This window comes from Oculina patagonica, chromosome 2 (assembly GCF_052425735.1).
Source record: "Oculina patagonica isolate OP01 chromosome 2, crgOcupat, whole genome shotgun sequence".
Classification (NCBI taxonomy): Eukaryota; Metazoa; Cnidaria; class Anthozoa; order Scleractinia; family Oculinidae; genus Oculina; species Oculina patagonica.
The window spans coordinates 28,402,427-28,417,912 of NC_135759.1; the positions used below are offsets into that span (position 1 = coordinate 28,402,427).

Genomic DNA, 15,486 nt, shown 5'->3' on the forward strand with positions numbered 1-15,486 from the left:
TCATTTTCTCTAAAAAAATCATTTCTTTTTTATTTTCTCGGGAAAAAAAATCAATTTTCCGGGAAAATGCCACTAAAATGCTCGAAAAAATACTAGCATAATGTACAAAAGCCTATCTGGGGGTATCCTCCCCCAGGAAATTTTTAAATAAGAACACATCGAAACACCGTTTCTGAAACCCAGGAATCAGTTTCCCAGGCAGGGTTGGAGTCATCAAGTTCTCTTTAAAAAGTAAATATTGAATGAAAATGGACAGTTGGTAGGGGGAGGGGGAGGGAGAATGGCGACAACAGAATTTTCAGTTGTTTATCATTGCGAATTGTTTCTGTTATCCCCTAGTCAGTAAGTTCATGAGATGCTCAAGTAAAAAAAAAAATTATAATAATAAAAAAAAACTCCCAAATATTGGTATCAAAGTACCGGACGTGGAATGGGAAACGACCGAACGATACCTCCGCCCTCCGGCCTCAAACGAAAACCCTGGACTCACTCACACTAACAATCATTCCATAACTGTCACACTGAAATACCTCGGCCTGCTTCATCTTCCGTGGAATGACATCGAGGTTGGTTTCCTTGGGTTAACTTTTATTCCATAAACAATGGGCACAAAGAGTTCACAAAGTGAATTTTATTCAAGGGGTAACAGACCCAAGTAATGATTACGAAGTGATGACGTCTCTCTCTCGAATACAGTAAGAGAAAATCCATTCCGTTTACAGCCTTTGGTACATGCATTGACAACTTAGAAAGCTTTTAAACCTCATAGAGCGGTTTTCTAATGACTAGTATGTCCACAATCAGAGAAATCAAAGAACCAGTCACAACGTCTATGTAAAGTGCAGTAAACCAATCAGAGGTCAGAGTAAAAGCATGTAACTAGCAGAAAGGGAAATATCATGGTTTATGTTCAGTTTGGTTGGCAAGAGCTACGAGCCCCAGTTACAGAGTTCAACCAATGCAAAAACATCACTTGAAAAACACTCTTGTCAGGAGATTTTTTCAAGTTAATTTTCTTGTTGGTAAACATTGCCCTAAGACACGACAGGTCGAGAGACTGTTGCACCTTACGGCAGAAATGTTATAACCTAGCAATTACAGATGGATGAAACATAGATGTTTGAGATACTAGGCTGTTGGTCATGAAGGCCATAAATGGATTCTGAATGAAGTGAATAAGAAGCCTAAAATATACAGACCTAAACAAAATTGTACAATGAAGAAAATTCTTTCAAGGGTAAAAAACTGTTTGTTCTATGTACATCACTTCACTTGTCCTTACGATTACAACAATATCTGCTCCTTTCGATAAAAGACAAGTGTTCCAGGAATTCAGTATCTCTAAGATGTATTTCAACATTTGCACACTATCACGAACAGCTAGCTTCAGTAATAATTCATTTTTGTATTCGTTTTCTTAACAAAAGGTCGACAAGAACTATATTATATGAAGTCTGATGCTACTTTCAAATTTACAACTCCCTGGTAAATAGGATGTACTGCTACATTCGTGAACCTATACCAATTAACCCAGTGCCTAGAGTTACGAAAAGTGAGTGAACGAAGAAACTGTTCAACCACAAACAAAAAGAAAAAGAACAAAAAAAAAAAAAACTGGTTGCAGTTTGGCGAGCTCAACCGAGCATCCCTTACAGCTCGGCTCGATTTCTAGCTGTTTTGGGAGTCCAGTTCTCTTCATCCTCTCAACGAATAAATCTTTCTCTCTTGTGGTGTGGGGCATTGAACACGGACTCACAAAATAGCTGGAAATCGAACCTACCTTTTCAGCTTAAGTTTAAATTTATGTATTTCAAATCAGCATACGTGTATGTGAAGTGGATGTCTGTTTTTTCCTGTTCACCACAGGTCAGGCAGAATTTACAGTAAATGCGTGACAGTTACTTTATCACAGGCCCCACAAAACGGCCATTTCTTGCAAGGTATAAAAAGCACTGTTTTACCAGGCTGAAATTAGTGTGCAGCCATTCCGATTCTATAAAATTAACAAAACGTAATTAAAAGAGAATCAGTTGTTCAAAGCACAGACCCAGTTTCAGTTCCAGGCTTGTAATGTTTATACTTCGAGCTGATTGCCATTTAAATGCTTACAATCTTCTTTCTGTAAATTGGATTCTACACTACGACAATTCCAAGTAGATTTTCTTTGTTCTGATCACGTGTTTGTAGAGCAATGTATTGACATCAGTCTGGGAAACAAGTGCCATTTGATGGCGACATCACTCCTCCGAGAAGTGATGGAGCCCGCAGTTTTCGTCCCAGAAGTTGCTAAGCAACATGACGTATTTGTACGCGTGACGGCTTTCGGCGTACTCGTGAGCGCTCGCACTAGTTTTTGATTGGATGAAATAATTCGGAAATTCTTCGAGTTCTTCAACGAAGGTTTGCCAAAACTGGCATTTATTCCCCCCGACTGGACATAGTTATTGGTCACTGTAGAATTTCCAGGTCAGTCATGTTTTTTGAACAACTGAGCCCGCAATTCCTACCCATTAGAGGAAAATTCTACCTTGGCCAACTATGCTTGTACAACATTAAAAACTAGCACAGCCCCTCATTTATTACGACTAGAGAGCAACTTCGCGTGTACAAAGACACAAAGTTATTCTAGAATATAATGCGTTAAGAATACTACACTTGTTCAACACGAGGCTGGGCTGTTAAGTCACATTATCCACTTTCAGCAGACTGAGCAATTATTAAAATATTTTACACAGATCATCATCTATAAACATACAAATTTAACAATGTTACAAGCAGCCACAAATCTAGCCTGGGCCATTCACTAGATTTGTTTGTGATTCCACCAATTCCTTTAAGGGTGACCTAAAACATAATTAAAAAAATGATGTGACATATTTCAACAAAAGGCCATTTATTTCTACAATATATTGGTTTAATAAATCAGTTGGGCTGTATCATGTTGAAAGAACGCAAAAAAGGGTTTGTAAGGCACGCATGCCTTTGACTTTAAGATTTACAATCTCTTGTTATGATTTTCTAACATCCCACCAATAAAGTGTAGAACGAGTGCTCAACCCAGTGGATAACAATTCTGCATAATATTTAACATCGAAGCAACCAGTTACCAAAGACAAAGTAAAAAATACCAAAGACAGACCTTCACGGGTAACAACAATAAGTTTGCTTACTTATAATACAGTAGAATCCCGGTAACTCGAACTCGGATAACTCGAACAGCCCCACTAACTCGAACTAACTTCCATTTCCCTTGGACCCACTTTTCAGTCATTTTTAGTCGGTTAATTCGTAAACCCCGCTAACTCAAACTGTTTTTCGTTTCCCTTCAGAGTTCGAGTTACCGGGGTTCAACTGTATTGTTATTGGCATTTGTGAACAAAAGCTCCCATATAAGACAGTCGGCAAATCGTCGGCCAACAGTTGGCCAACAGTTTACCGACAGTCTACCAACAGGACACCGACAGTTTTTCGACCATGTTTACCTGCCATTTTATTGTTTCAAATATCATGTTTCATGCATGTAAAATCTGTTGTTTGTTCGCCAACTGTTAGCCGACAGTTTTTTCCTGGGAGCTGTTCTTCACTTTTACCTTGTTATTAAAGGGACTGTGTCAAGGAATTTAGCCAAAATTAGGCATGGGAAATGGCCATAAAGTTCGGTGAAATATAAAAATTACCGTCTAATACAGTGAAGGAACATTTCCATAACACAGCAAATACAAAAGAAGGTATGGATGGCAGAAAGTGAAAAAGATTGAAACGGATTGTGATACGGGTTTTTCAAATACTGTTGGGCTGAACAATTTTCAATGTTGATCTCATTCCCTTGTAACGTTAAAAAACAAATTAAAAAAACAACAACAACAACAACAAAAAAACAAAACAACATTAAATTAGAACGCCTGGGAGACACCAAGTTTGGTTGTAATAAAGCTATGGTTTGTCATTTAGATCCATAGAAGTAATTTCTTTGCAAAAATTAAGTTTAATAGCGAGTATTTGGTAAAACTTAATAAAATAAACTTAACTCAATTAAAGTTGGGACATTTACCGTGTATCTTGATCCAGTTTAGTTTTCTTTGTTAAGCCCTGACTTTCCAGTTCCTTGGTGAAGTCCACTGGTCCATTGTCCAGTTTTGTACTTGTCATTTTATCTTCATGAACATTATTCAACGGCTACAAGAAAGACAAATTGTTATTTTGTAAACCTGCCTACCTGTGCAAAAAAGCCAAGGGAAATTAATTTCCAAGCAAAACAATAATTATTCTGTTTTCTCAAAAGACAACTTCACTAAGTAATGGATTTTATAGAAACTCCTTTCCATTTTTCATGTGTAAAGCTAATACCTTTACAAGAGTACACAGTTCAGATTTGGCATGTAATTTGCTCCTAATACTATATTTTCACACTACTTACCATTACTTCACTATTTGCCGAGACTTCCTCTGTTGTGCCTACTTCTGCCAACCTAAGAAATGTCACCAGAATTGAAATACCATTAAGTCATGGTAAGGTAAAAAAAAAAAAGACAAGCTGTTTGCACGATAAAAGCTTACAAGATAGTGAAGATACCACTCCACATCATGTAGGTTCCTTTCAACCATTTTTTGGCTTTGTCACACCTTCATTCAATACACTAGCTACTAATGAGGCCACACGACTGTGGAGTGTAATGAGTCATGTAAGGGGAAGGCGCGAGCCATGCGGCCCATACTGCCAGAGCTTATCCCGGTTTCTGTAGCATGAAGCGGCTAGGAATATTTCTTCTCCCCCCTGAATGGGATGCTAGTCCATCGCAGGGTACCCCCAGCATTATGTTACCGATATCCATTTCTAAACCTGGGTGGAGAGAGGCACTATGAGAGTGAAGTGTCTTGCCCAAGAACACAACACAGTGACCTCGGCCAGGGCTCAAGCTGGACCGCTCGATCCGGAGTCCGGCGCACTAAGCATCAGTTACCACACCTCCCATGGAATACACCATGTAACTCAATGTTATTCATGGCTGCCACAGACATCATTTTGTAAAATTCCCTGACGTTTCCCTAATAAAAATAACATTTCTCTGACCAATTAAATACAAATATCACTAAGTTTTCTTCAAAAGGTCAATTTCCCCTGCCTTTTCCCTGACCTTCAGGAAATTTATTTTTCCCTGACTGTTTCCTGACCTGTGGCACAATTCTGTTATTGAAACAAATGATTTTGCTTTGTTTTGCTTTGTTTTGTTGCTGTTTTTTTGCCTTATTTTGTGAGTTTGGCTCACCTCTACCCTCTTATAAATTATTATTATTTATTGCATGCACCAGTATAGGTACACTTTCTTACTAACAGATATGTTACATAGAGGATAATACATGGTTGCGCGGAGATATGAAATTTATCTTTGAGTGTTCAAATCGATATCGATTTTCTGAAGATTTTCAAAATGTTGTCCCAAGGTCGTACGAATGTTTCCGAACTCTTTCCGAACTTTTCTGAAAATTTCTGAAGATTGACGAGGAAGATCCGAAGATGTTTCCACTTAATAACGATTAACTTTGGCTCATTCACCATTGAAACAGGGAAACTCTGTGAGCTGATTGGTCAAAAATGATATCACACATGTGTGGATATCATTTTTATCCACACATGTGTGATACCATTTTTATCGATTTTCTACCACTCACTATAACACTGCAGTTTATATAATAAATTGATTTACTGTTTATCTCACCTGGAAAATACGTCTTCACATTTCACACCAGTGGTTTCATCATCTGAGATATCATCATCACTATCATCTGTCGCTAGTGGAGCTGAACTGTCACTTGGTTGACCCTCACACCTGAATATGAAGGAACAATACACCTATATCAGCTTGGAAGAGCTAGTATTGTTGGATGAGATTTTTGGAATAATCAAGGTCGAGGTAACGGAGCGTTATCCAGCTTTGGCTGATAACCCTAACCAAGACCTTAATGGTTAAAGCAGCGAATCGACGAGCCATGAATTTAATTCGCTGTAAGATGCTTCCCACATTGCTTTGGAAATCATGCATTGTGCACACAACCTACAGATTATTCACTAATCAGATTAGTGAATAATCTATAGGTTGGGCTGATTCCCAGAATTAACTATAGGCTCTTAGATAGTGACTACAATGTATAATAATGACACAAATCATGTTATCATGTTGTAGAAAGTGTATAAATTCCTTGATATTTGTTAATCTTGGGCTTTAAGCTGTCTCTTGACAGGGTTCAACACATGTCTGCAAACAAACAATGCCTTGCTGACCTGTACAGTGCTGCTCTATCAAGGGCTGGTGATGGTGCTGCCTTGTCTGCAGATTCATCTTCATTTTCATCCGTTGCAACTCCAAGAGCCTCGGCACTGGATACTAGTCCCTGTGTTCTGTCCAAGAGGTTCAAAAGTTGCATGGTTAGATTCAACTAAGCAATCAGGCAGCATGCTTCCCCAGTAATAAACCTCCATAAAAATATCACCCTCTTCCCCCTTCCTCTTCTGAAATAAGACCCAAAAGCTCAGGCCTCGGTTGTTCAAAGATTGGATAACGCTATCCACTGGATAAATCCCTATCCAGTGGATAGCGTAGCTTGTTTTGTCAGCACTTTAATATCCAGTGGATAGTGATTTATCCAGTGGATATGGTTATCTACCCTTTGAACAACTGGGACCAGCTGTAAAGCACCTACCAATATAAGCCCATGGTTGTATCTTACAGATTGAAATTTTTGAGTCAAGTAAATGTGTACATCTTCTATCCTACATTTACTTCACTAATGTACTAATCAAACTGTTCTGTCCTGTCTACTTGTATAGTGGGAAAATAAGTTCTGTTTGAAATATAAATCGTCATTGGACAAAAATCCCAAGATTGCAAGTGCTAGCATGGGCACCCAAAGGCAAACATAGAAGAGAATGGCTGAGAAAGACATGGTGAAGAACAACATATAAGGAGAAAGGTCATCTTGAATTTAAGTCATGGAGGGAGGCAGAGGTTGCGGCCAGAAACACGGTAGCTTGGAGGAGGAGGATCAGTGTCCCCATTCTCCACGAGGAGGGAATAGGGATTGGTGAATACATAAATCATTGAGATGATGTAACAGTTTTGAATGTTAATTCTGATGTGTTGTTACAGCTTCAATGCATACCCTAGCTTATCCTGCTGATCTGGCTTGGACTCCTCTTTGACAACTACAGGAAAACAAAGAAAGAATACAAGCAATGTTACAAGAAAACAGTTGGCTTTTGAAGGATTTAAACCTACAACCTAGCTAGGACAGATCTGTTACTCAGAACTCATTTTTATTATTATCCGGGGGAGCAGGGATGGCGCAGTGGTGATAGTGCTCACCTCCCACTGATGTGGCCCAGGTTTGATTCCCGGACTCAGGGTCCGAATTAAATTTTTTACATCGGCGCCACCTGGCGACCGGACCGAAGTTTTAGTCGCCAGATGCAACTTCTGGTCGCCAATGTTTTTTGATTGACTTTCCTTTTACACTTAAAAGACGAAACACTTGTTCTTCTTGTGTATTTTTGCCATCATATGCCAAAAACAGCTACTTATACCACAAAACAACGATGACAATCACTCAAAGAAATGCTGTACCCGCCTATAAGTAAGTCTAAAAGTCTTCTTTATCGAATGTTAACTCTCTAACATTAAACGGAAATACTACATCTTACCCAAACATTCCGCTCTTTAATAATATAAAAACATCATTTCCACCAACTTTCTGAATGTATTTTCATCAAAAGTGAAAAAGAAGTTTCGTTTGACGTGTAGCTTAGTAGCCTGGTTGATTCTAAATCTTCCACAAAGTTTTTTGCATCTGTAGCCTTACCAGTTTCAAGTAAAGATCAGCGGCGGACACGCAGATGAAAGACCATGAGCGAAAGAATGTTGGGCGCGCCGAAAGAAGCGGATAGTTGGAATATAATTTAGTGTTGGTGAAAAGTGATATTGGCTCGAATTTTTTTTTCAAAGAACTTAGTGCAGGGGCGACAGTAAATTGTCGCCAGCAGTGCAGGGACGGAAGGGAATTTCGGACCCTGGGACTGGGTGTCATATGTGGGTTGAGTTTGTTGTTGGTTCTGGTCCTTGCTTCGAGGGTTTTTCTCCGGGTTCTCTCTTATTTTAGCTATGAAGCCGACAAGAGTGATGAAAAAATATGATAAAGGAAGCCATACAAAACTTGGCCAGATCAACCATGTTTGATTTCGCAGCCAGTTCATCCAACATGATATTGCATAAAATGTTTCATCATCAAGGTTGCATGTACATTATTACCGACAACATGGATGCTTATACTAACAGCATACTACGTCCTGAGAGAAAATACTGCACTCACTGTATGCTGCTCCTGCTTGTGAAGTAGGACCTGCTGGCTCTGTTTCCATGGCAACTGGAGAGTCCACTGCTTCCTCTGAAGGTTCACTGAATAATAACACAAATCAATATAGTCAGCTTTGAGAGTACAATGCCTCCTAAATGAAAAAGATCTTTTGCGCCATTCATGACTATGCCGTTCATAAGTTTGGATACCTGTTCTTAAATAACATAGATTTTTACCATTTTATTTCTCTGTTTACTCCATAGTTTTTGTTTCTATTGAGTCAGTCAGTTTCTATTGAAACAGTCGAGACAGTGTTTCATTGGCTTTCCAAACACCTTGAATTATCATCAAAAATCCTCTGTTGCACGTCATATTTTCAACTCTCTTCTCGGTGTTTGGATATTCAGATGAAACACTGCCTTTTGTGTTTGATATATTACTTAAAGTTTGCTTCAAAAACTCATTAATAATTCATAAAGAAAATACAAAGGAAATTAATGTTTAATGAGTGTCTTTATATCTGATAAAGACAGGGCTAAACTTTATGTCCAATTTTCTAGGCCAAAATAACCCCAAATCTAAATATTAGTGCAAGAATGAGTTGATCTACATCAGGAGATTTTGAAGCCGTTCAAACAATTCGCAGTTCGTGTTTTATCAAGTCTAAAACACTCGGCTGCGCCTCGTGTTTTAAACTTGATAAAACACTGCTGCTCATTTATTAAACATTACCAAAAATATTGTGATAAGCGTGGTGTTTGGAAATATGATGAAACACTGTCTCTCATGTACGATATAATACAACAAGTGTACTTTGCCAGTAAACAAAGTACAAACCTCGATAATAAGAACAAAAGTTGCAAATACTGTGTGGCACTAAAAAAATAAGAGTGAAATAAACTAGGGATGGAAGGTGTCAAAAAGGATTTTTCAAAAAGAAACCAAACGTTTCGGGCAATAGCCCTTCTTTGGTAGTAAATATATTGTTGTGCTTTTTTGGCAATGTTATTTACCATCAAAGAAGGGCTGTTGCCTGAAACGATTGTCTTTTTAAAAAAAAAAAAAAAAATCCTTTTTGGCAAAGTACAAACCTGCTGGGAGCCATTCTGATGTCAGTAAAACTATCGAACGTTGCCCATCCTGTGTCTGTTGTTGCCACTGGTGTCTCTCCCCAGCCTACGTCTGATGCATCCATGGACACAGCTTCATCTGCAGCCACTTCCTCCAGTTCAAATGCAAGGGGCCATGCTGCAGAACATATCATACTCATGGTCATACACTGATAAAAATGCTGCTGCAGCTTTCTTTACCATAAGTATACATCACAGACATCCTTGAAATATAGTTGTTAACTGTGTTCAAGATCTTTTCAACTTCATCTTTTCAACATTTGCATGTGCACGACATAGAAATTTTGATCCATTTTGTTCATGTTTGACACCTTGTGCATTTTGCAGCTTAGTCACACACACATGACTGTAGTCTTCATTGAGCTGCTGTCAAAGCCCTCAATAAAGCACTGTACTTAACATACCATCAGTGGGATCTACTTCCATTTTTATGTCTGTAGTCGGAGGAGGTTGCTTTACTGGAGATCCCTGGGGACTGTTACCATTCTCAAATGGGACACTGGGAGCTTTACGACCAGGTGACTCTAAATCCTCATCACTATCACTACTCTCGCTGTCACTTTCTCCTTCAGGTGACAGGGTGCTGCAGTAAAATTAATGGCAAGAATCAAGTTTATATTTTCTATGATACCACTGTGTAGTTGAAAGTACATACTGTGAGGTAAAACACCAAATGTCAAGCCACAAACCTTTGCCTTGATTCCGCAATAGATGAAAATGTGAGTTCCTTTTCCTCCCAAATATCCTAAATTTAGGCAATAAAAGTTTCATTTCATTTCTCTGAGAAATTGACAATATATATGAATTTTATGATTATAATATTTACAACATGAAGTTAATTCTAACAACAGCAGCATCAACATACCAGTACCCTGTTTGTTAACACCAACACATACCGAGTCCAAATTATATTATATCTTAAAAGATAATGCTTTAAGAATACTTCAGTCTTCTTAACTCAGTATTCAACCCTGCGGGAGGAAATTCTTCAGTGGTACCAATTGTGACAACCCCTTCCTATTTTTTAGAATACACTATTCTAATATTTTTGAAAGTTAATTGCTTTTTTAACAGTTACAGTCAAAATAGTCAGCGCGTGCCGCCTAGTATTCTAGAATAGTTTTGATTAACGGCGAACGGATTGCATTATTCGTTTCAAACATTCAAATTCAATTTGAATATTGGAAATCATCCAACCGTAAACACATGAACACGTGAACCTGTCAAAAATTATCGAATTTGATTGGTTAATTTTTGACAGGTTCACGTGTTTACGGTTGGGTGATTTCCAATATTCAAATTGAATTTGAATTTTTGAAACAAATCATGCAATCCGTTCGCCGTTAATCAAAACTATTCTGGAATAATAGGCGGCACGCGCTGACTATTTTAACAGTTAATTGCTGGACACTGTCATGCAATACTACTCTGGAATTGGCACTTACTTCTTCATCACTCCCACTATCATCAAATTGTTGAATTTTCTCATTACAGCATGCCTCAAATAACGCAGCGTTGGGCTGTGTAGAAAAGGAGAAACATTTCACTAACAGTGTTGGAAATTACTGTCGGTCATCGGACATTGTCCGATTAAATTTGCCAAAATGTTCGGCCAATTTTGCAATATGTTCAGACAGGATGGCCGAGAACTTACATGACTACGTCTTGGAACATTTTTAACGTGTTTGATTTGAAATGCGAATTGATGTCCGACCAATTTTCTAATATGTCCATTCAAAATAAAAGTTTGGAAGGACACATATCCTTTAAGTAAGAAAAATTATTTCCAGCACTGCTAAATCAACCAGTTGGGGCAAGAGAGAGATTTTCAGCTGAACATTTGAGCAATACAGGCAAAAATAAGGTTACCAAAAAAAAAAACTCATGTTGGTTATCTCCAACAAAGATCTGCTTGCCCAATGTCACCAAGAGAACATGAGAACTATTATAAGAAGGAGGCGTTGGAGCTGGATAGGACATGTGCTTAGAATGGAAGGGAAAGCTATTCCAAAAACAGTAGTTCATTGGACACCTGAAGGAAAAAGACAGCGCAGATGACCAAAAACAACTTGGAGACGGATGGTACAAAGTGAACTTAAAACCCTAAACAACACCTGGGGAGACATCGAGAAGAAAGCTCGTAACAGACATGTGTGGAGAAACTTTGTCACTGCCCTTAGCGCCGATGGCGTATAGGGCAGTAAGTAAGTAAAAAAAACTCATAGCATGGTAACATTTTTAATAAGAACTTGTTGAAACTTAAGCTATCAAGCTGACCCCGCGAGAGAAAATTAAATTTGAAGTTATCCAACTTTTAATTAACTTGTTGCCCCTCTAACTGATTTTACATTTTCAGCTTTAACACCATTTGGTTTGATATAATTATATATATAAAAATAGTCTTGCCATTTGGCTTTAAGGAAAACATACTTAGGAATATTGATCCAAACTTACATTATCTTCATGGGCATTTATTGTAAAACTGATATCTCCAATTCTGTCAAATGGTCCCCTGCATCAAAGTTAACAAAAAACCAATGATCGATTAGGCAGCCAAAATTTTATCATGCATTAAGGAGAGTAAATCAATCTTTGATGTATAATTTTGCAAACCATTGCAAACAAATTAAAAGACAATAATTTTAACACTAACGTAATTGAGTTGTCTGGTTCTTGGAACTCATCTTCATCAAGGCCAAATGTGTCCATGAATTCCGTTGTTATCTGCTGCATTTGATACCGTGAAAATGCCTACAGACAAAGGAACAATAATATAATAAGGTAATTGCTGTCATTTATTCCACAACTTATGCACCTTCTATATGGAAAAGTATTTTCTTGAACTTTGCATGGCCCTCTACAATAAGAGACAGGAATGAACAAACCAACGAAACAGCTGTGTGGTCGCCCCTCTATCTACATTTTGAATTAGTAATTATTACAATCCTCTTGACTTTGTGTTGCATGGTCTTGATCATGCCATTTTCCATGTAATGTAGATGTTGCAGTTAATTTTTGATCTCAGTTAATTTTTTATTTTAACTAGTTAGTTTTTTTTCTAACTAGTTTTTTTTTATACTAGGTTAATAAGTAGAAATAGTAAAACACGTCCCCTCCCTTGATGTCTCATAACCCCTCTCCCCCCCACCATCCTTACTAATCCTCCCCTAATTTCTGCTATGATCCCCCTCCCCTAAGTACTATCATCCAATTTTTTTTTCTTTTTACTAACCTGCATTGGATTTGAACTCTCAACCTCTGGATTTGCTGTCCAACCCCTTGCCCACTTCGCCACATAGAAAACGTTGGGTGAACCTCAATTTTTTTTTTAAATATGTGACTCCAACCCATACCCTAACCCTATTATTTACCTAGTATTAAAAATCAACTAGTTAGAAAAAACTAACTAGTTAAAATAAGAAATTAACTAAGATCAAAAATGAACTGCAACAGACTTTCTTGTTACATGTTCATAATTTATTATACTATTGCCAATCAAAAGTGTTGCCACTTTACGATTAACTATAATTAGATTTGTACCTGTTGAAGTGAACTCTCTGTATGCAAGAAAGATATAGGCTTGAAATCATCATCATCATCCGAGGAAGACTGAAAATGATGACCAACCTAAAGAATAGAATTAAAATTCACAATTAGCGACAAAAAAATAATGTACAGCGGTGACTACATCAGAACCACTAATGCTGCAGTTTTCAGCTGGGGAAAAAATTTTTCATGACGCATGATGAGCTTCATGCGACTTTGAAATCGTTGACCCCTGCCGATGTTCTGCAGTTTTACTGCAGAACATTAGCAGGGGGTCTAGATTTTTCGACACGTATGAATGAAATTCCTTGACGCCTCTTCGCCAGAGATGTGTTAAGGAATCAATTTACTCGAATACCGATCTGTCAGCAAATGGTCAAGTAAACCAGGTTGATCGACAGAATACAGGATAAAATATACCACAGTACTGACAGTCGAGAATGCCGAAAAACAAGGATGCAAACATACAACATTCACCAAGGAAACTAGCGGATTAACTAAAGACGACAATAACCCAAAATTATTTGCAAAACCGACCAATTGGCCATGGGATGTAGTTCAGGAAGCATGGCGGCTTATTCGGTTACGAAACAAAACAAATTCCGGCGCTCAATTGTGTTCTTGTAAGAACAAAATTCTCATTTCAGATAAAATGTTATTCTTATCCTCAAAGAAACGGGTTTCAAAAAGCGCAACGGCATCTTAACTCGCGATAAAGTTTCAGACGCTTAGAATGTCTTGCATCAAAAAATACGGGAACAAAATAGATTTACACTGATGAAAATTATAAAAGCCTCAAAAGATACCGGAAGCGGCGTGACGGCTTTTTCACTCGCAAAACGTTTCTTTTGGGCCAAACACGATGAAGCTTTGCGGGACCCGGAACGTAACACTGAAATGTAACATGTTTAAATACTCAACTTAATGATTGAGATAATCAACTTGAGATAGGTTGACATTTAATAATTAGGATTCAACCAATTGCAATATTCAGCCTGGAAGACTTTAATTTTAAATGTCTACTTTTTAAGCCTCAATTTGAGTTTCCAATGAAACACCTGGAGAAAGAATTCTCACAAAGCCACAGCCTAAAAAGGCTAAGCTGCTCTGCTGCTTCAGGGAAAAAGCCAAACAAAATGTGCTATTAAAGATAATTAAAATTAATGTTCAATGTGTTTAAGCCTAAATTTTTAAGTTTAGTTCCCAATGAAACACCTGGAGAAAGAATTCTCACAGAACAACAGCCTAAAAAGGCTAAGCTGCTCTGCTGCTTCAGGGGAAAGCCAAAAATATCTGCTGTTAAAGATTAAAATTAATGTTCAAAGCGTTTAGGCCTAAATTTTTAATTTTAGTTCCCAGTGAAACACCTGGAGAAAGAATTCTCGCAGAACAACAGCCTAAAAGGCTAAGCTGCTCTGCTGCTTCAGGGATAAAGCCAAATAAAATGTGCTGTCAAAGATTAAAATTAATGTTCAAATTATTTGTTTCAGCCTAAATTTTTAATTTTAGTTTCCAATGAAACACCTGGAGAAAGAATTCTTACAGAGCAACAGCCAAAAAAGGCTAAGCTGTTCTGCTGCTTTAGGGATATTTAGCCAAAAGACACTTGGTTCAAAATATTTTAATTATTTCTTTTTAATGTTTTAAGCGTGAATTTAAGTTCCCAATGAAACACCTGGAGAAAGAATTCTCACAGAGCCACAGCCTAAAAAGGCTAAGCTGCTCTGCTGCTTCAGGGGAAAGCCAAAAATATTTGCTGTTAAAGATTAAAATTAATGTTCAATGCGTTTAAGCCTAAATTTTTAATTTTAGTTCCAGTGAAACACCTGGAGAAAGAATTCTCGCAGAACAACAGCCTAAAAGGCTAAGCTGCTCTGCTCCTTCAGGGATAAAGCCAAACAAAATGTGCTGTCAAAGATTAAAATTAATGTTCAAATTATGTGTTACAGCCTAAATTTTTAATTTTAGTTTCCAATGAAACACCTGGAGAAAGAATTCTTACAGAGCAACAGCCAAAAAAGGCTAAGCTGCTCTGCTGCTTTAGGGATATTTAGCCAAAAGATACTTGGTTCAAAATATTTTAATTATTTCTTTTTAATGTTTTAATTAAGCGTGAATTTAAGTTCCCAATGAAACACCTGGAGAAAGAATTCTCACAGAGCCACAGCCTAAAAAGGCTAAGCTGCTCTGCTGCTTCAGGGAAAAGCCAAAAATATTTGCAGTTAAAGATTAAAATTAATGTTCAATGAAACACCTGCATGGAGAAACAATTTTCACAGAGCCACAGCCTGAGGAGGCTAAGCTGACCAAACAGTATTTGGTCTTAAAGATTTAAATTTACGAGTTTAGCTTCCGTTTATAAAGTTTTAAATTTTTCAGTGTATTAAGTGGACAAAAAATGTATCAATAAATGCGAAACCTTGAAAATGTACAATTTCGTAAGTTGATACATGCCAATTTTTTT

The 15,486-nt window shown here is 37.6% G+C and overlaps 1 protein-coding gene across 1 annotated transcript in view; it reads right to left on the minus strand.

Moving 5' to 3' along the window:
- Positions 1-616: 616 nt before the first annotated feature.
- Positions 617-15,486, minus strand: part of LOC144643928 (serine/threonine-protein phosphatase 6 regulatory subunit 3-like) — a 30,792-nt gene continuing 15,922 nt past the window's right edge. The window contains exons 18-31 of the mRNA XM_078503325.1: positions 13,017-13,103; positions 12,130-12,227; positions 11,931-11,988; positions 10,922-10,996; positions 10,166-10,221; positions 9,881-10,059; positions 9,438-9,594; positions 8,362-8,447; positions 7,159-7,201; positions 6,281-6,397; positions 5,718-5,828; positions 4,418-4,469; positions 4,052-4,176; positions 617-2,844 (exon numbers count right to left, since the gene is read on the minus strand). Coding sequence (XP_078359451.1) covers positions 2,787-2,844; positions 4,052-4,176; positions 4,418-4,469; positions 5,718-5,828; positions 6,281-6,397; positions 7,159-7,201; positions 8,362-8,447; positions 9,438-9,594; positions 9,881-10,059; positions 10,166-10,221; positions 10,922-10,996; positions 11,931-11,988; positions 12,130-12,227; positions 13,017-13,103 — 1,302 coding nt within the window. The 3' untranslated portion in view covers positions 617-2,786. The remainder of the gene's footprint in view (positions 2,845-4,051; positions 4,177-4,417; positions 4,470-5,717; positions 5,829-6,280; positions 6,398-7,158; positions 7,202-8,361; positions 8,448-9,437; positions 9,595-9,880; positions 10,060-10,165; positions 10,222-10,921; positions 10,997-11,930; positions 11,989-12,129; positions 12,228-13,016; positions 13,104-15,486) is intronic.